Source organism: Filicampus tigris, chromosome 1 (genome assembly GCF_054856515.1).
Source record: "Filicampus tigris isolate MCC_2025a chromosome 1, RoL_Ftig_1.0, whole genome shotgun sequence".
Classification (NCBI taxonomy): Eukaryota; Metazoa; Chordata; class Actinopteri; order Syngnathiformes; family Syngnathidae; genus Filicampus; species Filicampus tigris.
In genome coordinates, this window is record NC_141217.1 from 30,266,978 (window position 1) to 30,293,121 (window position 26,144).

The following is a 26,144-nucleotide window of genomic DNA, read 5'->3' on the forward strand; positions in this document are numbered from 1 at the left end:
CTCAGTCACTCCTGGGGGATTCGGTCTCTCCAAAGTACAGAGCCCTCTAAAATAATTACATTTTGTGGATGTGGAGGGAGCATATCACATTTGAGCAGATATTCTACCTGAATTGCAGTCTGGATGAAAGGATGCTTTTTAGAACATCCTGTATAAAAATTGTACCACTATTCCTTTCTCGTTCAAAAATACAGCTTGTGAATGACTGCAACTTTACATTAATAACCATCAGAAGCGGAAAGCACACCAAGGACTGTACTTCGTCAGGAAATTACGCCAAGCCCGGCTCCCCCAACACTTGCTAATAAACTTCTACGGATCCACCATGGACAGCCTCTGACCTATGTACTGTTGCATAAATTGGTTCGATGAAAAAAATGCATTTGCGTTTGGGATGGGTGACGTGCGGCTGTCATGCGCTGAAAAGTTGTCGTCGACAGGCCGTCATGCGCCAACACGGCTGCGACGGCAACTGAAAACGTAATCATTGGGGGGGTTGTGCTGGGGGCTGTGATGGCCAAGACTGGCCCGGAAATACATCACCCGTTGAGGACAATTAACCCATTAAGCCCGGGAGTGCATAACCGTGTTTCTACCACTAGAGCCGGGAGCGCCGTTGCGTCTTTCTACCTTTCAAATCGGGGGAGCGGATACATCACCGTCCTTTTTTAATCCAATTCTCCGTCTCTTAGCCAACTTAATGCATCAGAATATAAACGTGATGGTGTCGCGAGACCGCGGAGGATGTTGTGGAATTTTTTCGAGCCGTAGGTAGGCTAATGGCGGACGCCGACGATCGCCGGGAGCTCTGATTAAAGTAAGTAACGGCAGTGATATATATAGTGGAAACAATCGAACGTGATATGATATGATTTGTAGACAATTACGATATTGACGTCTTTGTAACAGAATAGAGGATGGTAATTACCGCTCGATTTTCTTTTTTTTTTCTTAAAACAGTGCTTCACTTGGACTGACACTTTTTTTTTTTGTGATGATTGGTGATTGTTCTACATGGGCACACCATGCTTTTTTGTTGTTGTTTATTTTAAAGATTGTTTGATTACATTGTATTTATTTATTAAATTTGGACGAGCCCGGTTGAGCCAGCATTTGTGGTGTCACACCGGAGTGGCCCCGGGCCACTGAGCCACCGCTAATGTCAGACCCTGCAGCATGCATGACATCACTCATGTTTACGACTGAGTTTGAGAGTAAACAAGTAACGGTAGCTTTCTAACTGCCAATAGTTGGTCCGCTGGCGAGGAACACATACGAAAAGATTGGTTCAAATTTTCTTGTCGCATCTAGTCGTCTCTTGAGGCCGGTACATGTCAGAAAGGAATTCGAAGTTCCATTGTCAGCGTGCTAAAGCTCAACGTTGCCTTACCTTGCCCTTGTTGAAGTAGTGAAGGATTTTTCGACTCAGGTTCTCCTTGCGTTGCCACTCGCTCTGGCAGGGATAGTGGAGAAAATCCCTCAGGGTCCGGTCCTCCCAATGGAGTAGCTCCCAGTACAGTAGCAGGGTGAATGCAGCCTCTGCCAGTAACGATTTACACAGTTCAGGATCAAAGTGTGACGAAAACGTGTACTATTGTTTATCTGCTGTGTCACAACACCGACACGTCAGAGAGTTTGCACAGCCTGGCCACCAGAGCGTGCCGGGACCTTGGCGACGTTTTGGGCTATATTTTTGTGAACAGATGTCAGACGCCGCCTGGAGCGTAGCAACTGTCTTTTGCTGAATAAATGAGCAAAGGAGCAAAGTTTGGCAATTTCTCACATATGAAATTATATCAGTTACACAACTTCTGTGCATTGTATTACACTTGTTGTACAATGCACTGGATGGAACTTTTTTTGTTTGTTTTAGATTTATTGAAAACTCTTCTGACGTCCTGTTCACAATAATATATACTATATATACCGTGTATTAGGGCTGTGCATGAATCGGTGGTGACTCGAATAGAGAAGGGAATTGGCTGTTAAAAACGAACGCCAAATCCGAATTTTCTGATTCGAGTCAAAACAGTTATGTCTCAGTATGTATGACGCATTGCAGAATGAATCAGACGAAGCAGCGAGCGGGCAACAAACTCTGATGAAACCTAAAATGATTACTGTTGGCCATCGCCATGCCAAAATAACAACACTAATGTCATGTCTAAAGGCAGGTTGAGTTTGTCTTGTGTTCCCTTCCTTTTTTATTTTGTAATTGTCTCTTCCCTCATTTCGGGCAACTTGAATTTTGTGTAGTTTTGGTTATCGTTTCTCCTCAATCGAATAATTTTGTGTTTTTGTCACAGTTGCATTTTTCCTCTCATGAGTTACTTTGTGTTGAACTTTATTCATCAAACAATTTATTATTTGAACTCTGTCTTGTTTGAGTTTGGGTTTGCATTTGGGTTCAAACCTAGTTCAGCCGTGACAGAGCGAACTAGCCAAAACATGAACCCAGCCGACTCAGAACGCCTGACTGCAACTTCACGCTCCCATGGAGCCATATACCTGTGAAGTCTTCTGCTTGGAGGTGCAGGTCACAGAGTTTATGGATGTAACGGATGTACATGTCCTCCTTGTTGACCTCCGATTTGTAGAAGTTCTGGCGTGGGAACACAGACAAGGCAACTTTATAGCACATTCCATGTACAAGGCAACTCAGTGTGCTTCACACAAGCAAAGATGCAGCACCTACAAGAGCATTTACAAACAACAGCTAAAGACAATCACAGGAAAAATTTACAAAATTTAAGTAGCTTTACAAAATTACTAATAGAACATACATTGACAACATTTAAACACATTACCAGAAGACAGTAACACTATTAAATTGATGTCTCACCATAAAGTTGACAGAGCCACCCATTTTTTTATTCTCAACTTCATCTCCTTTCATGCAGTCCCTAAACAAACAAAACAGACTGTTATTATTGAAATATACTAAACAGACTCAAATCGTCGGACAAAACTCCGCTTCACAACTGAAGCAAAAGGTCTTCTGGATTAATGCACAAAAGGTCCCACAGACAACCCACCATTTTTGGAATATAATGAGCTGATTCAAACTCAGTTAACAAAGTACTGTGTATGTTTGTTTTGCACACCGCACACATTCAGGCATGCAACCGAGCCCGCTCCCAAGACTGAATACGCCTTAAAGTGCAACACTGGTGGTTCTTTCATTTTAACTGCCTTTTTTTGTTGTTGTGACCAAGTGTCCCAATACTTTTGCCCATTTAGTCTCTGTGACTCTTTGTATTTACCTGTAGTCCAGCAGTCGTTCCACAAGTCTTGTGACTGATGTGACAAACGAGATGCCCGTCTCTCTCCAGGTTTCCTGCTCTATCTTCTCCAGTAGACTGAGCACAAACAACGGTCACGTGTCCTTAATGCGGCTGCAAGCAGATCTCAAAATTCTGTGGCAACTCTGTAACTCACCTTGGGTAAGGTCCAAACAACTGGGTCCTAGGGTAAAATACACAAAGAGAATTTCATTTTACACATTGAGAAGGCCGAAAAGCAAACTCCTCGCCTAATTTCAAGACCAATTGAATCCCACATGAGTAAGCAGTTGGCGACGGGGGCAAGCCAAAACTCCCTTTTGGGAGCCCATGCACAGTGTTTGATCAGCCTTCATGGCCTTTATGAAGTCAAAATAAAATGTAAACGATGCACTGCTTTCACTCGTATATGCACTTGTGTTGGCAGTGCAAGTGAACAAGAGCAGCAACTTGTCGTGGGCATTTCCAACTAGCAGATATTAGCACTGCATTTTGTGACTTTTCCAACGATTCTATGAATTATTTTTCAACCAATAGCACAAATGGCACAGTAGAGGGAAGAGACAAATTTGCCCTGATAATGATTTTTTTGGGGGGCATATGGGCATTGTCGATGTTTTTTTTTAATGTTTATTAAATAATGATTTAATGATAAGATGTGTACATATGTCATTTTAATGTGACTGATTAAACTTTTTTTTTTTTACAGTTTTAATTGTAATTTTCATTTCTTTCTGATAACATGGACCACAGCTAAACAAGTAGCATTTCATTAAAACAATATAATTTATTCTGCTATACAAAGACATTAAATTCATATTCAACCCAATTGAGGTTAGCATGTCGGTGTGAAGTTTGACAACCGTTTCAGCTTCCAACATAGCCCCTTTGAAAAATTAATTGCCCACCCCTGGGTTAGAGCAGAAAAGGAGAGAGACAGGACAGTGAGAGAGCAAGTGAGAGAGAGAGAGAAAAAGAGCGGTGCCGTTTTTGGCTGCACCTCAAGCAGCACGGGCATCTCCTAATACTACTGGGAAGGGGAAGCAAGAGGTTGGTGTCACAGGGAGACAAGAACACGCCGCGCTACAACTGTCTAGTAGTTTAAAAATGAATCGCGCTGAAGTGCAGAGCAACCAACAAATCAGCGAGGGCAAATGTAGATCCAGAGGAAACGGCTACATTGGGTGACAGTACACCAAACTTGAAACGTGAAGAAAAAAAATCTGTTTGTTGGATGACCTTTAAATATAAGAACATATTGAATGTCATAAAGCAAGTTTGACACTTACAAAAGGCTGAAGAGCTCCCTGTGATTATCGTCGCCTTTACCATCCGACACCATGCTGTCCAGCTTATCCATCAGTTCCGCTTCCACCTACGAACAACACACAGACGCAATCAGGCAAATTGTGTGGCCTTGTTTGCTATGAGTAGGCAACTGCAACAATCAAATGTCATGGTGACCTGTTTGAAGTTTCCATTTTTCCTCTGCTCCCAGTCCATCATGTCATGGAAAATTGGAATCATTATGTTTCGAACTTCGGTCTGAGGGACCAGGGTGACTCCCAGAAAGGGGCCCATCATTCCTGGGATGAAGTGGGGTTTGTTGTCACCTAAATGAAAAAAAAAAAAAACATAAGTCAAAAGTTGTGAGTTTGAGCGTCATGGCGTTATGTGTTTATGATTGGATTGATATACAGTAGGAGTCAAACCTAATTTTTGCCACATGCTAAAGAGCTCATACGCCATCAGTACGCGCATGTCTCCATACCTGCAGAAAGGCATGAGTAGAACATTGTTAACATACGTGTGCATGAGTCAAATTCATCAACGGGTGCCTTTGACACTTCCCATTTTTCTGATATTTTCTGTTGTTTTCCATATTCATTGTATTTGGTAGATGTTGTTATGATGTTTAAACGCATTACACCCTCATTGACAAACACATTTTCGGGGTCATCAAAACCGACAATTCGGATGCATCTAGTGTGCTTCGCAGGCCACTGCATGGCGGCCCGCAAGAGATTGCAATGGCCACTCATAAATAAGACCTCAGAGTTCCATGTTTCTGAGACAGTTTCATGAGGCCAATTCATATCTTTCCGCAGTGCACATCCACAGACTGCACACGGATCACGGACGCGGCGTTCCATTCAGACTATATTTCGGGGTTCACGCCCATATGTGTTCCACGCCGTGTGCAATTGGTCAACGCAGCCCCACTGCGCTCATGCACATGAACTATCCAAAAGCCAACCCTGAGAAAGCAAAAACAAACCGCTCCTGTGTTTATTGTAATGTCTGCGATAGCTCACCTATACATTACTTTACATTTTTGGTGGCCTAAAAATAACCAATGCTGTACAAAATTATCATTGCCTTCGATGGGAAAGTCGCCCTACTAACATGGGTATTTCCAAATTCTAGAGAGACAATTCCTGGGCTGTGTCCTTTGACGCCTTCAAAGGATCCTCCGCTTGTAGCCTCAGTGGACTGCATAAACTGGCGCAAATTTGGACAGGCTTAATGTGAATTCAAACACCACGTGCAGTCGAGTCGCGTCGGAAGTGACGTCATGCTCCCGAAAATGCGATCTTCGGAGGACCCAGCATGTGAATTTGGACACCGCCCCTGTCTGTTCCCTGCCAATTGCGGCCAATTTTGAAACTAAGTGAATTTGATACTTACTGTACAAAGGGGCGTTTTGACTGGACTGGACATTATTTTCCGTCTATTAAATCTGTATTCTGTTGGTTAAGGGTCCGTTAAATTAAGGTTACACTGTATACTTTTAAATTACAATTATAAAGACGGGGATACCGGCAGATATCTTAACACCGACGCGAGGTCGCAAAAATTGGGGGCGCACTCAAGTATGGATTGGCCTTGATTCTGATGAGGACACCAAAGGCACTTCATAGTGATATTGATCCGTATGCAATTGGAAAGCCTGCAAACTACATGATATCTGCTTACTTGTCCAGAACTTTCTTTCTCTTGGCGGGCCCAAGAGCCTCCAGCTGAAGACTGGGCTGATTGATATAGAGCACGGTCAAGCTGAAAAAGGAGTTCCACACCTAACAAAGGAAAACAAAGTCCACGCACGTCATGGAAATGTATGAGATGTTTTATGCATTTACACAGACACACCTTGAAATCGAAATCGGCCTCGGAAAAGTTCTTGTGCAGCGCCGGGGAAAGAAGCTGCGTTGTCACAACGATGATACTGTGAAAAACAAAGCAAGCATGTCACTGTCAGCGCCGAAAAAAAGGTAGCTACCCAAAATAGATGAAAGGGATCGCAGCACAAGTGTAACCTTCACAACAGGGTAATTTGAAGAGAGTCTGATCTAATGGCAGCCTGTGTCCCTAAACCATCAATGGCACAATGACTGCACGTCGCAAAAGAAAGAAGTCAGACTCACTGACTGGTTAGAAGTCTCATGACACTCCAATCTCGAGGGAAGATTGTCAGTTTCATCAAGTTGCGGAATACGCAGAAGATCTTTAACAGGAACTCCTTGAGACGAATATATGTAATATGTAGTTTAGGGATGAGGAAAGCATGTTTCGGGGGCAAACATTTCAGATATTAAGCCACTTTTCCCACTTTGAGCTCCTCCTTGCTATGGAAGTTGTTGAGCAGATGATGAAAGTGGATGTCTGTCATCTGTCGGAGCAGAGAAAGGAGACAGGACACGTACTCCCCCTAGAGGAGAGAAAAATCACACATCAAAGTTTGGTATGGTTAATGAAATGCACAAATAAATGGTTTCGGTCCCACATGAGACGGGTTTGTGGCACTTACCGTGATCTCTGCAGTGCACTGGGGGCAGCGTTGCCCTCTGGATGTCTCCACAGAGTGAGACTTGCTCATGATTGACAGCAGAGTCTGGAGCAACACGTCCAAGAGGCTCTCCACCATCATCTCCACTTCCTCTTGAACAGATGACTCCTGTGGGTGGGCGAGTTAGACTTTAACGCAATCTGAAAAGACACCGCTAACATTCGAGACCAGTGATTCTCAATGTGTGATGAGTACCACTGGAGGTACACATGCTCCCTATAGTGGCACAGGAAGAAATTGCTTGATTAGTCCTACAAACTGTGCAAAATGTTAAAGTGGATTTTTTTTTTAATCCGCAAGAGTACTTTAAGTACAGTTCAACTATATTTAACATTTAAGTACAATACATTTGCAATTAAACACTTTGAATTGTTTGTTTTCAAACATTAATTCAGGCAAAATTATTATTATTATTTTTTTTTTTTATGTGCGATACATTTAGAATCATTTTTAAGTTAAGGATAGCCCTATCATTTGCGTGATGATGCACCATACCATAGAACTGCTTTTGATGATGGAAAAGATGCTGCTAAGGATCCCAGAACAGATGAGGAGCTCCCTCTGCTGGCGCAAGTGCAAGTGAATGTGGTGCAGAACAACTGGAAGCAAAATGCTTCGAGACTCTGAGGGAAACACCAGAGAAAGAGGACGGATGGACTTCAGATGCACAGTAGAGTACAATTAGCCTCAAATACACATATTTACATTGGACTATGATGTCATCATTGTGAATTTTTACAGACAAATTCTCACCAGGAAAGAAGAAGAGACGGCTTTCAACGGTGCGCGCAATCGATTGTAGTTTGACAACATCCATTGACTGGCCAATGTCAACGGTGCTGGGCATACTTCCGAGGGTCCCGCGGACATATTCGGCCACTTCCTGAACTGTGAACATCTGCAGCAGCTCGTCGAAGATATCGGGGAAGCTGTTCAGCAAAGCCGCCTGGGAGGTGAACAAAAACAAGGACAATGTTTAAACAGATTACAGAAAACTCAGCGATGTCAAACATTCCTGTGTTTGAAGTTAGTTATTCATATTCCGGTTGTCGAAGATGCTAAAACAAGACGTCACTTTTTACGTTTTCTCCGGTCTTTAGTGTCAAAACAGGAGAACGGGTGCCAAAGATAAACCTCAATGGCAGATCATTTTGGATAGTTGTGGGACCAACGCGTAATGTTGTGACTTACTGAGACTGACGACAGACCTGGACCACAGAGACATGCAGCGGATCACACCCCTCCAAGATCAAGCCAAGAGAAGGGGCAATATAGGACAATGTACAGAATGAAAGAGAAAACAATACAAAAAAATAAAAAATAAACAACACAAAAATTAATGAATGAAACATAAATGTAAACTGTGAGTGAGTGAACAAATGAAAAATGTAAACAATGAAAAATAAGACTTCCAAAGAGAAGGTAACGTCTGCACGTAAACAGCGAAGCCGGTCTCCGTTCAGACCTGCGTGAAGACAAGGTTCTCTGAGCTGCGGCTGTCCAGGCTTAGCACAAAGCGGATGGACTGAAAGAGCTCCTGGATGCTCGCTCGGAACTGCTCCTCCTCCATCCCGCAGGTGGCCCGTGCATACAGAATTCTGGACTGGACAATGAACTTGAACAGGTACTCCAGAGCCTAAGGGAGGAATTGAACAGAAGATGTTTCCCATTTGAAAATGTTAAACAAATGATCTTGACGTAATCCGAAAAAAAAAAAAAAATAATAGTGCCTTGAGATACGAGTGATTTGAATATTTTTTTAGATTTGAGCCATAGTTAGCAGATCGTGAACAATTCTTAAAAAAAACAAACTCCTAAAGCCGTTTAATGCCCCTCCCAGCAGAGGTTTACTGTCAAACTAAACATTAATTTCACATTAACAGCAAAAAAGACTTACACTTTGTGTACTAAAACATCTACACAGCTTCACTTTTCAGTCTGCTAGCGTATTAAATCGCATCTACTGTATCTTGCAGTGCTACATTAATATAATACATATATTACTGCCGTACTGATAAACTGAGAGGAGTTGAGCCATCCGAATAAACAGAATATCTTCCTGTCTGTCTTATACTGCCCCCAGGTGGCCAAAGCAGGCACACAAGAAGGAGCAGCACAATGGCCATTCAACAGAATGCAGCGTGACAAAAACTGATGGATTTTTTTTTTCTATTTCTATTTAATTATGTCGTTGTTGTTTGTTTTTATAAAGTACAATATTATGGAGTGCTATTTTGGTTGTTTATTTGGGGGAAGCCAGAATGGATTAATGGCATTTCGATTCATTTCATCTGAAAATGATTTGAGATACAAGTGTTAAAGTTACAAGCGTGGTCATCAAATGAATTAAACTTGTATCGCAGAAGGCACCGCTGTATTTGTCAGAATTGTCAGTACCAGAATTGTCAGTAAAATGATCTCAGGGAAAAAAGAAAAAAAAAAAACAGCCCTCTCCGGCCCCATTGCGAGCCTGGTGTCAATCAGTTGGTGTACCCTAGTGTCGGGAGCTTTGCTAAAAAAACCTAAAAAATGCTGACCAGAAGCACAGCGGAAAAACAATAAAATAGAATTGATTTCAGAGATGGAGCAACAAAAGAAAGCTGAGAGGATTCAGAAGCAAAAAATTGTGAAATTTATCACCGCTCTTTGATTTGTAATTGAGTAGACATTCAACACAGATCTGTAGAAACACTCCTTTACGAATAAGCAGAGCTGGGCATCGCCTATTTCCCATCTACATATTTAATCGAGACACGTGGTCCCAGGCGGTCCGAGTCAGCCAAACGACGTCGAGAACGGACTTAACCTGTACCCCCTCACATGCAGGTGCCGCACTCCTGACACGTGGCAGAGTAAGGAAAAAATAAAAAAATAAAACAGCGCTGTGTACCTTGCAGTCCCACAGACGCAATGACATGTGCCCCATATTGTTTTTATGTTACCAATCACCACACTGTGCGTTAAAAACATCAAATCTATGGAAATGCTGCACTGTGCACCAGACAACCTCTTATTCCGCGATTGATCTTCTTTCGGCAGCCAACTCAGCCTCAGGCATCACATTACGCCTTATCAAGTGATTTGCTTTGACCATTTCCTGTTTCTTTACTAATCAATTCACGCGACAGCAGCCAATGAAAGACTCTCTGGGCTCTTATTTTCATGACTGGCACAAGACTAAATTTGTGTGGCTGCAGTTAAGAACATGTTTTGGTAAAATGCGTTCAAGGTGTCTTTTCACCGTTGCGGGCGTGAACACAGCCCACTCTATTCGCTGCCAATCAAAGCGGCTCCTCTCATTCCCTTTAAATGTGGCATACTCCCAACCTGAATGGATACATTGTTGTGCGGAAAAGGACACCACAATCTATGCATGACTGGAGCATTGTCACTGCACATGACCAGTGCAGCAAAAGAAAACATAAGCGGGTTCCCTCGACGAATGCAGAATGAGCTGGTGTCAATTGTTTCTAATATGTACAATATATAGCTGTGTGCTTTGCATAACTGCATGAACCTATATTGCACAATATAACTAGTGCATATTTTTTTGTCCTCACTTTACTCTGATGACTTGCGCCGAATGCCGAATACCATCTGCGAGAAATGTAATCCGGACAGCAGCTGCTAATAGCGAGCCGTATGCATACTACCAAAGGAACATCAGTCATGGTGAAAGGGGACTTGGACTTATTGATGTATTTTTTTTTTTGTTTTTTTTTTAGCAATGGCTGAAAATGTGAAAATGACATCTTCCAAACCGCTTATCCTGTACAGGGTCGCGGGGAGGTTGCTGGGGCCTATCCCATCTGAAAATGGGCGAAAGGCAGACTACACCCCGAACTGGTTGCCAGCCAGTTGCAGGGCACACACACAGACACCGTCACTGAGCAGGAACCGACCCCACGCTGCCCGCACACAACTCAGGCGTGAGTAGCACGACACCATCAGTGACCTGGCTGAAAATGACGTACAGAAAAAAATCCTCCTCCCGCACTGTATGGAAATACTTTATTTCCTTGGTCCCCTCATCATTTTTATATTTTTTTTATTAAGTTAAGAGTAAGCACGTCCGCCTCCCAGTTCAGAGGTCGTGGGTTCGATCCCGGCCCCGGCCTCCCTGTGTGGAGTTTGCATGTTCTCCCCGTGCCTGCGTGGGTTTTCTCCGGGTACTCCGGTTTCCCCCCCACATTCCAAAAACAGGCTTGGTAGCTTAATTGGACACTCTAAATTGCACCTAGGTGTGATTGTGAGTGCGGATGTTTGTCTCCGTGTGTCCTGTGATTGGCTGGCAACCAATTCAGGGTGTCCCCTGCCTACTGCCCGAAGACAGCTGGGATGGGCCCCACGACCCTTGTCAATAAGCGGTATCGATAATGGATGAATGAAGTTAAGAGTAGACGAAACAACTCCGTGCTAAAAAGGCAACTTGCTATTTTGCTAGAGTTTTGCCAGAAAGCTGTGTGGTGACGTATTCAACAGTCATATAACTGGTGGTCGCCCTGTCAAGTCAAACAAGTGAAAAATGTCAAAATGGATGATAGGTAGAAGTCTACGTTTTTTTAAATTCATTCACTGCTGTTGAAAGGCAGCTATATCAATAGCATAAATGGACCGGTCGATCGCGACCAACATAATGGGCACCACCATTCTATTAAACAACTCTAAATTTTAGAATCTCCTTGTGCCCCGGTCAAATTCACCAAAATTGCGTGAGATCAGCAGTCTGCATACTGCGCCAGACTTAGACAAGATCCCAGGAGGCATAAAGTTAAGACTAATTTCTGCCACCACATTGGCAGATGCACCAGGCGCTTGTCAAAGGCCACACCCTCGCTACACCGGACCGCCCAGCCTGGCGCAGTACCGTCAGCCAAATTCCCAATCAAGCACAGCGACGCTTGCACCTGTACTAGAACACACCAGCATTTCTGCATGCGCCGGCTGCGAAAATCGAGTCCTCAATCTTTCTTGAAAGTGAACCACATCCAGTAGCATAGCATAACCTTTACCCTCATGGCTTCCTGGATGTGGTCTTGTCGGACGACCTCAGCCGAGCGGTCCATGTACCACTTCAGACATCGAACAAGCTCCCTGAAAACACATTGTTACAATCACGTTGTCAGCTTTGTACTGATGAATGGCTTATTAAAGAGGATGTAGCAAATGCTTCTGTACTTGTATGCCAAAGCTCCAGCAAAGTGGTTTTGGATGTAAGAGTCCATTACAGGGCGGAAGTGGTAGAAACGGCTGTCCCTGAGCAAGTTAATAATGAATACCTGAAACACACATGGACATAGATGACAAAATTATCTATTAGCTCCTTACTTTATGATAAATATGAACAATTGTAAAATTATAACATTGGACTTGTGTTACTGTAATTGTCCTACCAAAGACTGGAAAACCAGAGGTCCATATTTATCAGTGTTGTCATCTAAAAGACAGAAGAGTGTGTCCAGGACATCTCGAAGGAACTGTAGGAATAAAAAGGATAATCCGTCCACACAGTCAATTCTGTACATGGAGCCAAAACTACAATTGGGTCTGCCATGAAAGTTATTTTGTAATTCCTACAATGCAATCAATGAATGTCAGTCGCTCTTGATTTGGAGATCTTTCAAATCCTCAATTATCAGCACATTGAGCAAGAATTCCTGAACAAAGACAAATACTGCTAAAAGGCCTTTGAGCACTTTTTCTAATGTATTCTAAGGTCGTTGATTGGATATAAAGGAAATTAATCCATTAAAGAAGGCCGATTGACAATGAAACTTTGACTTCATTCACCTCAAACAACTTATGTCACATCTTCCTTTAATATCAGTAGGGCTCTTGCGTTGACAAAAAATAAATAATAATGCAGCTGAGGCCAATTAGTCAACTGTGTCCAATTCTCTCGCTGTTTAATCATGAGGTGTACAATTAGTGAAGTCGTACTTAAATATTGGCCCAATAAGACGAAATGTCACAGCTGCTGAAGGTTAATATCTTAGAAAATGTGTGTCAAACTCAATTAATTCACTCTACAGCTTTTGCAAGGGCCAAATTGCTTATGGCAAGCAGGTAATGAATATATTTGACAGCACTGACCTTGACAATCTCCTCTCCACTGATCTGACGCAGTCGACCAAGGATGTCCAGAACCCTGTCTGGGTGGGTCTTCCAATTCAGCAGGGCCAATAGGTCCACTAAAAGAAGTACACAACCAAATTAAAGTTGTCAAAGTATGAAATACTGGCTTATACAGTGTATTAAGAACAAGCAATGTTTACCATTCTGTGTGAGTTTGGTGGAGCAGAGTATGGTGGAAACCCAAAAGGTCTCTTTTGGGCTTCTCTGGAAAGGCAGATTAGCTGGCAGGTTGGGACAACTGTTGAAGTCCTCCTTGCAGCAGGGCAGGCTGAGGTACAGGCCCTGGTTACTGAAGGTGGCGCTCTCATCACACTGCAGCAGACAAATGGACAGACAGACACAGACAGGCAAAATGCTTTATTAGTAAAACGGTCACCCAGACAAAAACAGAGGAAGTGATAGTTTACAACATGTTCCCAATCTTCAATAACTAACTACTGGCACAAAGCAATGCCCACTGACGGGACACACTTTACAACTCAAGTTTTTGTTTCTGTTTATACATTTTTTTTTTTTTAAACAATCATGTTTCAAAAATCTGTGTTGCCCTGAAATATTCTCCTATTTCTGTGGTCCTCTACAAAAGCAGAATGATTATCTTTGACTTTAATCCAAATATCACATTTGCAAACATCTTTTAGTTTGACAAACAATTATCAACCTTTTTTGCCAATTTTCTGACATCTTACGGACCAAACCAGTAACTGAACCAGATTCATCGCCTATTGCTTGCTCATATGGGATTCAATTGATCTTTTAATAAGTGAGCCATGTGACTTTAGACCTGCTCCATGTGTAAAGAGCCATAGGACAACTTCTCAAAGTCAGATGGAATAGGCTCCAGCTAGAAGAGAAATGGGTGGATGGATGCTAGCATGCAAGTGCTGTAAATGCAGAGCTTGTTTGACCTGTAAATTGAGCGGCTGGAGAGATTTGATACTGATTTATGACATGGATTGATCAAATTATGCGCAAATAGCAAATGTCTTTCCTATGGCTGCTTTCCATTGGACTGGATCTCACCTTGTAGACGTACAACTCATGGCTCTCGTCCGACAGCGTGGTCCCATCCTCTCTCATTAGGGGAGTGAAAGCAAAGCCAAAAAGTTTTTTCTCCCCTTTGTCTTTAGCTGAAATGACATAGATGTCAGGGACATGCTTCATAAACCACTTTGGCCTAATGAGGCCATGAAATCAGCAACGGCCGCCACTGGCCCACGGAGACTGACTCACTGGAGCAGTGTCTGAACTCGAAACGGAGGTGGGAGCCTCGGAAGCGATCTATGGGAATGGGAAGTTTGACCATCTCACTCCAGCGAGGACTGTTGTTGTGGTAGAGGACGAAGGAGCGATAGTCAGTCATGTTTGGCTCTCCGCTGCCCAAACTGATGCAGTCCTGCAAAGGAAGGAGGCATGCGGCAAGTAATGAGTGGATGCTAAGGGAGAACTAACGTACTTGTCATGACTAATGGAATGGAAATCTGCTGAATGAATCACATTTAACACGTGTCGTACTTTGAGAGTGTCCCCATCGGCATAGAGGACATAGAGCGTCACTTCGATGTTCTTCTGGACGCTCTTGCCACCGCGCTCGAACTCGCCTCGTTCCAGGGTCAAGTACAAGTCGTTGCGAATGTCACCTGTGAGAATTAAAATGGAGAGAAAAATGAGCAAAAAGTATGTTACATTATAGATTACAGTTAATGAACCATGCAGATTGCAAATGTCAATTGCAATGCCATGTTTCTTTGGACTGCCAGTGCAGGACAATATGATATTGATCCGGTTTGAATACCGTTGTTTGTATTCAAGTGGCTTCCATTGGGGCATGAGTCAAAAAAAGTGGTAGGTGGGAAGTATTTTGGGCCAACTGGTGAAATGACACTTGAGGGTCTTATGAGGTGCGTCATAAAAGTTGTAGGACTGAATAGATATTAGGTGGTGCCTTGAGGAACAAGATGAATGTGTTTAATTTGGATACGCGAGCATCTCGTCCAATTTGCCTCCTTGCAAAGCCACAAAATTAGGAACCCCATGCGTGCAATTATAATCATCTTGTCATTGTACAATGGTGCCTTGTGATAGGTAGCACTCTACAATTTGGGGCTTTATAAAAACAAACACTTCTGACACAAGAACAAACATCCATCCATTCTCTGAAAAATAATGAATAGCTTTATATTTTCATTTCCCATAACAGTATGTGCTAGCATTAGCATTAAGTTAGCGGACTAAAGGTTATGCTACGTGTTTGTTTTAAATACACAACGTGCAATTCTCCCAGTTTTATACAAGATTCCAGTCCATTCATTCTGTCGACAGCTTACTCGTAAAGCTAGTCCCAAAGAGAAGGTCCGGTCTCTCAAGTTATCCACACCAAACTTATCCAGCAAGGCTTTTATAAATATTTTGTGCACACGGCGGAACAGAATAAGGTCTTTGCCCAGCTGTTGGCAAAGTTACCCAAAATGCCTTAGTTTGGAAGTAGGTGGGTCTACGGTGTTTAGACAAGTGGTTAATTGATTGAATAATTGTTTAAAATTATGAAGACAGATTCTATCCATATAGTGTTCATACTGACACCATGTTGTACAGTCCTCTCCTATTTCCATTTGTTGACAGTGCTTCCTTTCGCCCTCCTCATCCTTTCCTCTCCTCTATCATCAGCATCCTGTGTAAACTGATCTTCGACCTTCCACTGCCCTCCTCTTCTGGTCTCCAGCCCGCTCGATGGATCTCCGTGCCCAGTACGTCCACGTGCTCTCTGCCTCCTTACCTGGCATGATGACATCTGGAAAACCCAGTTTGCGCGTAAGTGCCAGAGCTCGGTTGAACACAGCCTGGTTCTCCCGTCTGATCTGCTCCAACTCGCCCCTTAACAGCTGCAGAGAAATGATGAGGCCTGAGAGCAAAGTGGGTAGTAAGAAGAAGTGGAAGGAGTGAAGTGAAGGGATACGACAAAAGAGGGGCAGAGAAGGGAGGACAGAGGGTTATTTAAAGGACATTAGTCAGAATGTGGGGGAGGAGATGACAGACAGAAGGGTCGATAGACACATGAGATGAGAGCAAGACGAGACGAGAGGCTGAGAAATATTTTGCAATAAGGCAAGGAAGGAAATGTTGGCAGTGCCCACAAATAAATTTGAGTGAATTGTATGTTAGTGTGAGAGACAAGTTAGCCAGGCGGCATGTTGATGAGCTTATCTGTTTGCTGCAGCCTGATTATCAAATGGGCATTGTGAGCATAGTAAGAGATCTGTGTGACTAAATTACTCTTTTAATAACAATAACAAAACGTTTCATTTTTAATGAAAAGAGCATCTAATTCAGCATCTCATCTACATACCTGTGGGCAGAGGTAGGTGGAGGAGCCACAAATTGTAAGTAAAAGTACTGTTACTTTAGAATGATACGACTCAAGTAAAAATAAAACGGAGAGCTCCAAATAATAATCTTAAGTCAACCCAAACATATTTTTTTTTCAAGAGTATGTTCTTAGCAGGCCCACTAGTTGAAACACGTCATTCTGATTAATTTTGCGTAAGTGGAATATAAGTTAAGCAGCAAAATGCACTCGGTTTTAGACATCTCAGGGGGCGGCCATTTTGTCTTCTGTCGATTGAAAATGACATCACAACTGCTCACAACGACCAATCACGGCTCAGATTCAGAGAAGAGGTCAGCCGTGATTGGTCATTGTGAGCAATTGTGATGTCATTTTAAGTCGACAGAAGACAAACCTGGCTAACCCCAGAGATGGCTATAAACAAGTGGTTTAACACTTGTTCCACAACCGCAATATTTATCAGAATGCCCTGTTTCAACTAGTGGACCTGCTGGGAACATATTCTTGAAAAGATATGTTTGGGTTGACTTCCGCTTTGAGTATTCTGTGAAAAAAATACTCAAGTATTGAGTAATTTGTGAATAACTTCTGATTTACTTTTTGAATCAAAGCATCATCACCTAGACAAATATATAAAATGGGAATGTGAAAATTCAGATATTATAATATCACTTTAACTGAAACAATAAATCTGTGCAAGCAATAATACATGCATACAAATAAAACTACCGAGCAGAGTGTAGCTCCATGTAACTGAATAAAAGTACCGTTTCATCCAAATTTAAATTCATCCATAAAAATGACTTAAGTAAATGTAGCCTGAACAAAGACCCAAGACACAAAACCTCCCCAATGACCTTTCGAGATCAATGGCGCCGAGAAGATATAGACTACACTTGATAAAAATGTGCGGCAGGACTGTGAAAAAGATACAGTTGGATGTTAAAATGTCAGTAATGACAATTTATTACTGTAAAGAGTTTTATACCCGAGTGAAACCTATTCCATGTTTCAGAAACGTTTGTATTTTTGGAAAAAATATATAATTGCTATAAAACAATTTTCATCACAGTTGCAAAACTGAGTGGTATCATCAGGTGTCTGTACTTAAATTTAAGTAGTTGTACTCGTTCTGAAAAAAAGTGGCATCGGTACATCCCTAATTTTATTTTGATTTTTTCACTGAAATTCAACTAGTGAAGAAAGGCGGTATAAATGACACATAATGTGGTTTAAAAAAAAACACATGGCGAAGATTTAACCATATAATGGAAAAACAGTGATGACATCTCCTCTGTAGGCAATGAACATTCAGAAGCCCCATGTGAAATCTGTTTACCATAATTGGTGCTGGGAGCGGAGTATTTAGTGTTGGACTTGCGGATGATGTTTTCGTGGACCTGGTACCACTCGTTCTCGTTGTTACATCTGGAGAGATAAACATGCAGGTAGGGCAGTTGGCAGCAAAGCCATTAGCGGAACAGATGGGCGAGGAGGAATTGTGCACATGGGGACTGCACGAACAGCATGTGTCCCTAAGCTGATTTCCTCCTGGAGAAAAGGTAGCAGCATGGGGGAGTTGCTATCAAGTAGCACGTCAGCCCCAACGCTCAGAGCACTAAACCAAGCTGACAGCCAGCTCTCGACCAGTCTTTTTCATTACTGTGGGCCTGTAGGCCCCTGGGAAAGGCACGAGGAAACGCATAGGCTGGATCCTTATAGGAGCCGACAGTTTGGAGGCAGCACAGCATTGAATCACGGCTTGCTTTTTAAAAGCAAGGACTCTTTGCCTTAGCGGAGGGGTCCACTAAAACAGCTCTTTGTTCTCAAGACTTTTGTTCCATACAAAATCCCCTAAAAGGCATCCGTGTTACTGATACAGTGTGTCTCGGTGACCTCTGACCGAAAGCGGACATATTGTCACAGTTGGCAAATTGTGAAAAATGCTGAGCTGGTTTTTATCATTTTGATTGGCACTCTAGCTCAGCGATCTGTATAGGGTGCCTCGCCTTAGTCTTTCTTCCCGCTGATCAAGGAGGACTCTCAATTCTTAAAGACCCAGTCGCGAAATCAGAGATTTAAGTTTCAATTATAAATATTTGAAGATAACTGAGGAAAACATGTGCAAAGACTGACTACTCTGTAGTACAGAATTGTGGAGATTTACTGCAGTGGTAAAGGGGACCTGCTAAACCCCAAAAATGTTAAAGCAACAATACATAGTAAGGTGGAACCTCGGGTTACAAATTGAAATTGTCACCCGGTTCTCAAATCAAATCATTCACAAACTGACGTGATGTTTCCCTTTGAAATGAATGGAAATGTAATCAATCCCTTCCAGCTGCATAATGGTGTTATATTTACCTGATTTTGATCAATGTGTGGTTAAAAATAAACACTGCTATATAGAAACAGATGAAAACACAATTTATCATGATGAAATAACAATGGCTTTGCTCGCAAATCAATGTCCCGTGCCTTAGCTTTTCGGGTACAGTAATTCTTACTGCATTCACTGTGGTTACTTCTCGCCCAAAAGGGCCAAGGTCTCTCACAATGCAGTGCAGCTTCAGCATTGCATGATGGGATATGGCGTCAATTCTTGGTAACAAACAAAGATACCTGAGCCAGAGATGTTTATGTGGTGCGAGACAAAGAACCAAGTTCTGAGTCTTCCATGGCCATGCCAAAACTATTCCGAAACCGCAGATAGTGTGCACGCATGTGTGTGTCTATTGTGCTGTTCGACTCACGTATAAACTTTGAGCACAAAGTCCTTCTCCTCTTTGAGGTCAGTGATGGTGTGGAAAACGTCACTCATAGCAAGAACGGCGCAGCCATACGGCCGTCGGTACATCACGTGAGGTGGGCCTTTCTTTGAGTCGTTCAGAAGCATACGGCCTGGGCAGAGACCAAAAAAAAAAACAAAAAAAAAAAAGAAAAGAACTCACTGAGAGGGAAATAAATATACTTGCACACACGGTGGGGTAGCGCAATCGTGGCCAAAATGATAATGATTCACCTACGATCACAATTATTTTGATCAATATTGGAATCACGACTATCAATCATAGTTATTCAGTATGTAAGGGAATATTTTTAATGTTTTACAGCACTACTTTTCAACAAACGATATGTCGACAGGTTCATTTAATCATGGCAGACAAAACCGAGATCACAATTAAAATGTGTTTAATTGTGCAGCCCTAACACAAAGTTAGTACCGTACCGGTTCTCATGACATGTGCAACAATGTACAGGTCTCTCTTCAAGTCTTTACTGCTAAGGTCCTGCAGAGCAACACGGGAAATTCAGAGTGAACAAAAAAAAAAATTGGTTGATTTTAAACATCTTGAATTGAACCGAATGGACGAACTGGGGAGGCGCGTTACCGTGAAGAGAGCACAAAGACGATCAACCTTCTCGGGATTCTTTGGTCCTCCATTTTTGTTGAGTTTCACCATGAACTTTTCACTGCAAAGCAACCACGTTTACTGATCCGTGTTCACCGCACAAGCGGTCGGTCTGGGCTGGTAATGTGCCATATGTGTACGTGTACCTGATCTGTTTGGCCTCTCGGGTGTCATACAGGGAAAAGAAGACGTCAGCGTCCTCGCTGATACTGTTGTAAGTGAAGCTCTTCAGATTGATGAAGAGGTGATGTGACACCGGGACACGGCAACTGTCGCCATGGCGTAGTCTCACGTTGTCAGTCTGCCAACAAAGGGATAAACTGATAACTATTGCGAGTAAAGTCAAACTCAGTATTCAGTGCTATAGTCGATCAATTGAGGAGGGGCCCATTCTATTTTGATGTGCAGGTGAATGAAGGGGCAGATGTTTTGTGTTTGGACATTGCAAGAGGGTCCTTTTTGGATATGGTTCTGAATTTCCTCAATGAATTATTCATCCATCAGCGGGACACATTTCAAGCATAGGTATCTGCAATGCAGTACGATTTGGTTCTGATCTAAATTACAGCTGTTAAATTGACTTGTTTGTTGTCTACTCCATTCCACACTGTACTGTAGTGTTATTTGGAATGACATGCTATTTACACTACTCGTGGTCCCTCATCTATTTAAATATAAGCGTATACATGAAGCAGTGGGCTCCAAGAAAAAAATGGAAGGATGCCAGAGCTGCTTTGAATTTTTGGACATTCATTTATTAAACACGCTAAAAGTAGCAACGTGACCAAAAAACGACAGTTTGGCTGGCATGGCCACTTGAGCTTGAGTACAATGTACCAAGAATTTTGAAAATCAGATGATGGGTTGTGGAGAAATGTATTTTTGTGTGTAGAAAAAATTGCCTTTTTGGGGAATGCTTTTGTGTGATATAGCCTCTAAAATATCTGGTCCAAAACACCTTCAAATTAGGGTGAAACAGTATAACTTGATTATTTCTCAACACATATGCTCGACCCTTTCGTTTGGTCTGCTACTCGGGGAACCCCTGATCCGAGTGGCTGAGAAGTTTCAGTTAAAAATATCCACCAAAAGCCTAAGCAACACGAAATTCCTAAGGGTTCTCCAAGTTGATGCGTCAAAGTTACCGGAACGTTTCCAATGGCACCACATGCCCTAAAAGCTTGACCTGAATACCAAAATGGCCCCGGTCTGTAGTTTGAACACCACTGACATAAATACAATACAATACAATACAATTTAGACTAAAAACTAAATCACGCAACATTTATATATGATGTAATCGGTTAGCTGTACTGTACCTGTATATGAATCATCTATTGTAGCTGAACAACAACTGAAAAAAAAAAAAAGTTGATTTGAGTGTACCTGGTTTGTGCTTTGCTGACCACAGTGTCTGCTGGATACATGCTAAAAGAGAGAAAAAGGGAAAAAAAAAAACAGAGTGAAGGTCACAAGCGAGACCAATCAAGGCATTGCTGTCTCCTCCCACAAAAGCTTTGAACTTATTTACCGCAGCTTCAGACAAACACCAGCTCATGCCTTTGCCTATATTTGAACTGGGACAACGTTTCACCTACGTACGGTGCCAAGCGGCTGCAAGCGCTAAAAGAAGCGACGCGTGGGAAGGACGAGGACAAAGCCACTCTCACCCACACACATCACAGCAGCCCAAAAGAGCGCCTCTCCTACACCTGAAAAGGTGCCAGAGCCTTGAGCCCTGCCAAAAACAAGCTCGAGATCATTAAGTAATTTTTTCGCAAGGACGAACTGCAAACTTTGTTGATGGGGCATGCGGGTCATAAATAGTTTGCGAGGAAAATCAAAGAAATGTCATAAGAGTTCTTTCATCAGATACTGTAGCCAATACATGGTACACTATTTAAAATAAACCCAGTTGGTGGGTTTTGAGAATGCATGCAAGTTATTTTGAATTTTTCTTCTAGGGCCGAACAATTAATTGATTGGATATATATATCGATTGTAGATGGATGGATGGATGGATGGATGGATGGATGGATAGATGGATAGATGGATAGATGGATAGATATGCATGTGTGTATATATATAACTCCAGTTCTGTCAGGTTGTATGGTGAACGGTGGTGGACAGCCATTTTCAGGTCTCTCCAGAGATACTCAATTAGGTTTAGGTCAGGGCTGTGGCTGTGCCAGTCAGGAACGGAGACAAAGTTGTTCTGAAGCCACTCCTTTGTTATTTTTGCTGTCATTGGCCTTTTGAAAGTTGAACCTTCGGCCCAGTCTGAGGCCCTGAGCACTCTGGAAAAGGTTTTACTCCAGGATATCTCTGTACTTCTGTACATCTTTCCTTCCTTCCGCATTTTTTTTTATAGTTAGCAGTGGGCTATTGCTTATTGTTAATGATTAATTTATTGCTTATGTTTGTTAAAAAAATACATGGGAAGAAGACCTTGAGAAAAAAAAATGCTTATTTAATAGCAATCGCAATATAGAGGGGGAAATCTCAATGAGATTCTTTTTTAAAATGGTTGAGCCTTAGCCTTTTCCCTTCTGTCAGTTTACATTACGTCTGCATTAGTGGCTTTCAAGAGTCACGCGCCTGCAAATGAACCGACGCACTCAGTATGGCGGTGGAACGAGCATCCAGGACAGGTCGCAGGAGGCTCTTCCAACAGCTGAATGTGCTTCATCTCGTGAGTCACCTTCTTATGGATGATTTGTTAATTGGTACACTTATTTACACATCCCACAAAACATACAGTAAATTCTGCCTTTATAAATACACATAGAGCTCCAAGTATGCCTCAACCTTTTATTGCTACAGAGGTTGTATATACATTCTGCAGACACACAGTGCACTTCATAATTTAGAGACCACTAATTCACATATTTAATTTATTGCATTTACTAATTCATGGGGTGGGTTCATGTAGAATGCAATGATTCCGGGCAACCTACCAGTTTGTAAAGCTCAGATATGCTGATTTGGTCAGGGTCCACCATTTCAAACTCTTTCCTGGGCACAAGGTCTATGCCAAGGTGCCTGGTGAGAGAGAAATGATTGCCGTTAAGCAATGTCACATTGCAATAACCATCTGACTTTTTCTTAAGCAGCAGATCAAATGGCTTGAACACACTTTGTGTTACTCTGAGAAAGAAATTAAAAGTAAAAATAGATACATCACATGTTCAAAATAGACACGCTTTTCCCGATCAAATGTGTTTATTTGCATTTTCTTTTTATAAGCAGTGGCAGAGGTGGGAGTAAGTCACATATGTGCAAGTCACGAGTAAGTTTCAAATCATAACCATCAAGTCCCAAGTCACTGTGAAAAAAAATCAAGAAAGTCAAGTCGCCACCAAATTTCAAGTTATGTCAAGTCATAAAATCTTGCTCAGTAAAACATATGTTGGAGTAATTAAAAAAAAAAAAAAAATCACTGATCCTACTACAAAAAGTACATTATCTATAAAAACGTAACGGACCTTTTAGTCTCAAAAAGTTTTATGAAAAACAATTAACTTATAAGATGAATATCTACACTTAAAGTATTTAGAAGAACGTATGTTATTTTTTTCATCGGAACTTTTATATGAGTGGCAACTGTTAATGTGGTGATAAATACTGACATACGCTGAATGAGGGTGTAAATGTGTATAATCATCAGATTTAAAAACAACATTGTTTCAGGTGCCAATCAAAACCCCTCTTTTTTCTTTCTTTCTTGCTTTCCCTCCTAAAAAGGCCAACTGTTTTCAAATTTCAAACTATAAACAAGATGACTTGGCAAGTCATGAGGTTCAAGTCTAAGTCATGTCGAGTCACTTAGATACCAAGTCCCAAGTCAAGTCAAGTCATTTGCATGTTTTGAGAAAGCAAGTTCACAAATCCTAAAAATAGCAACTCGAGTCTAACTCGAGTCAAGTCATATGACTCGAGTCCCCCATCTTTGAGCAGTGGAATCAACAATGATGACAAACATTACAGGCCTTATTTGTAATTTGTGTTACTATAACACAACCTGTTATTATTTTAAAGTTGTATAAACAATGCTGTCAAATCATAATGACTGTTTTCCAAAATACGCCGAAAAGGAATGTTATATTTTTAAATACATTACAGTTGTGCAGGCACTGCAGCATTGTTGACTAACACAACCCTTTTTCTTGGACATAATGTACAGCCTCGACGAACAGCTGTGATATGTTGGCCATGAAATGAGATCAGGCCCTATCTCATGCTAAGTGTGCCCTGCAGTGCACTGACCTCAACAGCCACATTTACCTCCTTATAGCATTTCTGTTTCCACATCCAAAGATGCATTTGAAAGGATCTCTATTTTCAGATGTGGTGAATCCTAATGCCAGCATTGGCAAATTGAGCTCCGCCTCAATCAAGATGCAACCACCCCCTTCGTCGTTATTTGGGTTATGGATGTCTGTCATTGCTCAGTTCGATTTGAGATGTGGCAGCAGAGAGAATATGGCCTTACAGTTCCTCCAGGGAGAAGTGCACTGACTTGAATCTGCTTGACACACACTCATCTTCAAACACAACTTGAAAATGTGTTTGGACAGACAGTGAGGAAAATGCTAAATCAGTCTAAATGTACTACGATGACTAATGCTTCATCACAGAGTGTGAGCGTGATGTCCTTGGTTGGTTTGAAGATGAACAATGTAATTACAATAATAAACTCATTTAAGAGGGATACAGTCTCTAGTTTTTCATATTAAGGGTTGTCTAATAACCATGAAATTGCATCAATGAACCACAGTAATGTAGATATGTACACAATTAGGACAAAAATATAATGTCAGTCAGGGCCGGATGATTATGAAACAAAATAATCATCATTATTTGGATTATTGATTATTCATTGATGTCAAAATTGAGTATTTATTCAACTACCAAAACTCCAACTTTAAATATAATTTGAAACAACCAGCTGAAAATAAATTAGTAACACGTAAAATAATGATATATTAAAACAATAGCAAAGAAATATAACAATAAATACCGGCTGTTCCTGCCATGCTTTAAACTGGCAATGTTTCTAAAACAAAGTAAATGTTGTATTTAAATATAAAACATGTGTAATTCTTTTTGTTGAGTGTTTAGTTTTACAGTAAAATCTGATTGAGGTGTAAATAAACAATTTAAAGCACTGTTGAGGAACACAGGGGCATTCAGGGTGCTTTCACAACGCAGGAACTTGCATACACATATTTTTTTTGCGATTATAATATTTTTATGATTGTGAGAAGCCAAAATCGAAATCACAGTTAAATTTCGATTAATTGCCCAGCCCTACGGTCACCGTCTTTTTTCAGTGATGGTTGCTTTTTTATTGGTGTACGTAATTGTGAATATTGCTACTGTGAAAATTAAATTTGCCTCATGGGATAAATAAAGTATCTGTGTATTTATTGATTTAAGACACATGATAATGATGTACTAAGTAAATGAGACTCACTCATTGCCCCAGTCAAGGCGTACAGTGATGTGCCGCTTGATCTCACGGGTCTGGTCCTGAGCGAGGTGACCCTGGATGAGCTGTCGACGCAAGTCGATGAGCTCATTCATCACATGACGCAGCTTATGGAACAGATCCACCTTATGTTTCTGTGAAATCCGCCAAAAAGCCTCGGTTAGTACACTTTGCGAGAATGCTTGATTCAACTACTACAAAGGCGAAGGAAATGCGGTGTCATCAGTTGGAGTCAATTCAGACATCTGGAACCTGCTTCCGGTGCCATGAGGGTGCAATGCAAAACAAATGTTTGTCAGGATTGGCATACCCACCAGTGTTGCTGCATTGCACTGTCAATCATACAGTGCATGTAAAAAGTCGACACCCCTGTTCAAATGCCAGGTGTTTGTGATGTAAAAAAAATGAGACTATAGTGTCAGGTGTGCACATCCTCTTACAACTTATGTTAGCTTTTCCTTACTATTTATTGTTTTGCTTTCGAGCAAAAGCTTGAAATGTTAATCTCTAACACTGACTGCTATGTCAAACTGTTCATAATTGCTTCCATGTTGCCTAAGGCCCCATTTCACAGTGAAGAAAATCAGCCCAAAGCATGATGCATGCATGCATGATCAGTTGGGGAAACATG

General features: G+C 41.7%; 1 protein-coding gene across 2 annotated transcripts in view; it reads right to left on the reverse strand.

Moving 5' to 3' along the window:
- The window catches only part of dock3 (dedicator of cytokinesis 3), a 65,495-nt gene that overhangs the window by 17,293 nt on the left and 22,058 nt on the right, over window positions 1-26,144 (reverse strand). For both annotated transcript variants that reach the window (XM_086031075.1, XM_086031067.1), the window contains exons 6-38: window positions 25,499-25,647; window positions 22,980-23,064; window positions 21,409-21,450; window positions 20,169-20,323; window positions 20,002-20,083; window positions 19,839-19,899; window positions 19,363-19,510; window positions 17,949-18,037; window positions 16,040-16,165; window positions 14,779-14,903; window positions 14,497-14,659; window positions 14,287-14,393; window positions 13,404-13,575; window positions 13,222-13,319; window positions 12,522-12,605; window positions 12,307-12,407; window positions 12,141-12,222; window positions 8,594-8,764; window positions 7,882-8,074; window positions 7,624-7,751; window positions 7,090-7,236; window positions 6,892-6,990; window positions 6,707-6,801; window positions 6,432-6,507; window positions 6,258-6,358; window positions 4,994-5,052; window positions 4,746-4,894; window positions 4,571-4,656; window positions 3,439-3,465; window positions 3,264-3,359; window positions 2,843-2,903; window positions 2,509-2,602; window positions 1,391-1,539 (exon numbers count right to left, since the gene is read on the reverse strand). In XM_086031075.1, coding sequence (XP_085887201.1) covers window positions 1,391-1,539; window positions 2,509-2,602; window positions 2,843-2,903; window positions 3,264-3,359; window positions 3,439-3,465; window positions 4,571-4,656; window positions 4,746-4,894; window positions 4,994-5,052; window positions 6,258-6,358; window positions 6,432-6,507; window positions 6,707-6,801; window positions 6,892-6,990; window positions 7,090-7,236; window positions 7,624-7,751; window positions 7,882-8,074; window positions 8,594-8,764; window positions 12,141-12,222; window positions 12,307-12,407; window positions 12,522-12,605; window positions 13,222-13,319; window positions 13,404-13,575; window positions 14,287-14,393; window positions 14,497-14,659; window positions 14,779-14,903; window positions 16,040-16,165; window positions 17,949-18,037; window positions 19,363-19,510; window positions 19,839-19,899; window positions 20,002-20,083; window positions 20,169-20,323; window positions 21,409-21,450; window positions 22,980-23,064; window positions 25,499-25,647 — 3,600 coding nt within the window. The remainder of the gene's footprint in view (window positions 1-1,390; window positions 1,540-2,508; window positions 2,603-2,842; window positions 2,904-3,263; window positions 3,360-3,438; window positions 3,466-4,570; window positions 4,657-4,745; window positions 4,895-4,993; window positions 5,053-6,257; window positions 6,359-6,431; window positions 6,508-6,706; window positions 6,802-6,891; window positions 6,991-7,089; window positions 7,237-7,623; window positions 7,752-7,881; window positions 8,075-8,593; window positions 8,765-12,140; window positions 12,223-12,306; window positions 12,408-12,521; window positions 12,606-13,221; window positions 13,320-13,403; window positions 13,576-14,286; window positions 14,394-14,496; window positions 14,660-14,778; window positions 14,904-16,039; window positions 16,166-17,948; window positions 18,038-19,362; window positions 19,511-19,838; window positions 19,900-20,001; window positions 20,084-20,168; window positions 20,324-21,408; window positions 21,451-22,979; window positions 23,065-25,498; window positions 25,648-26,144) is intronic.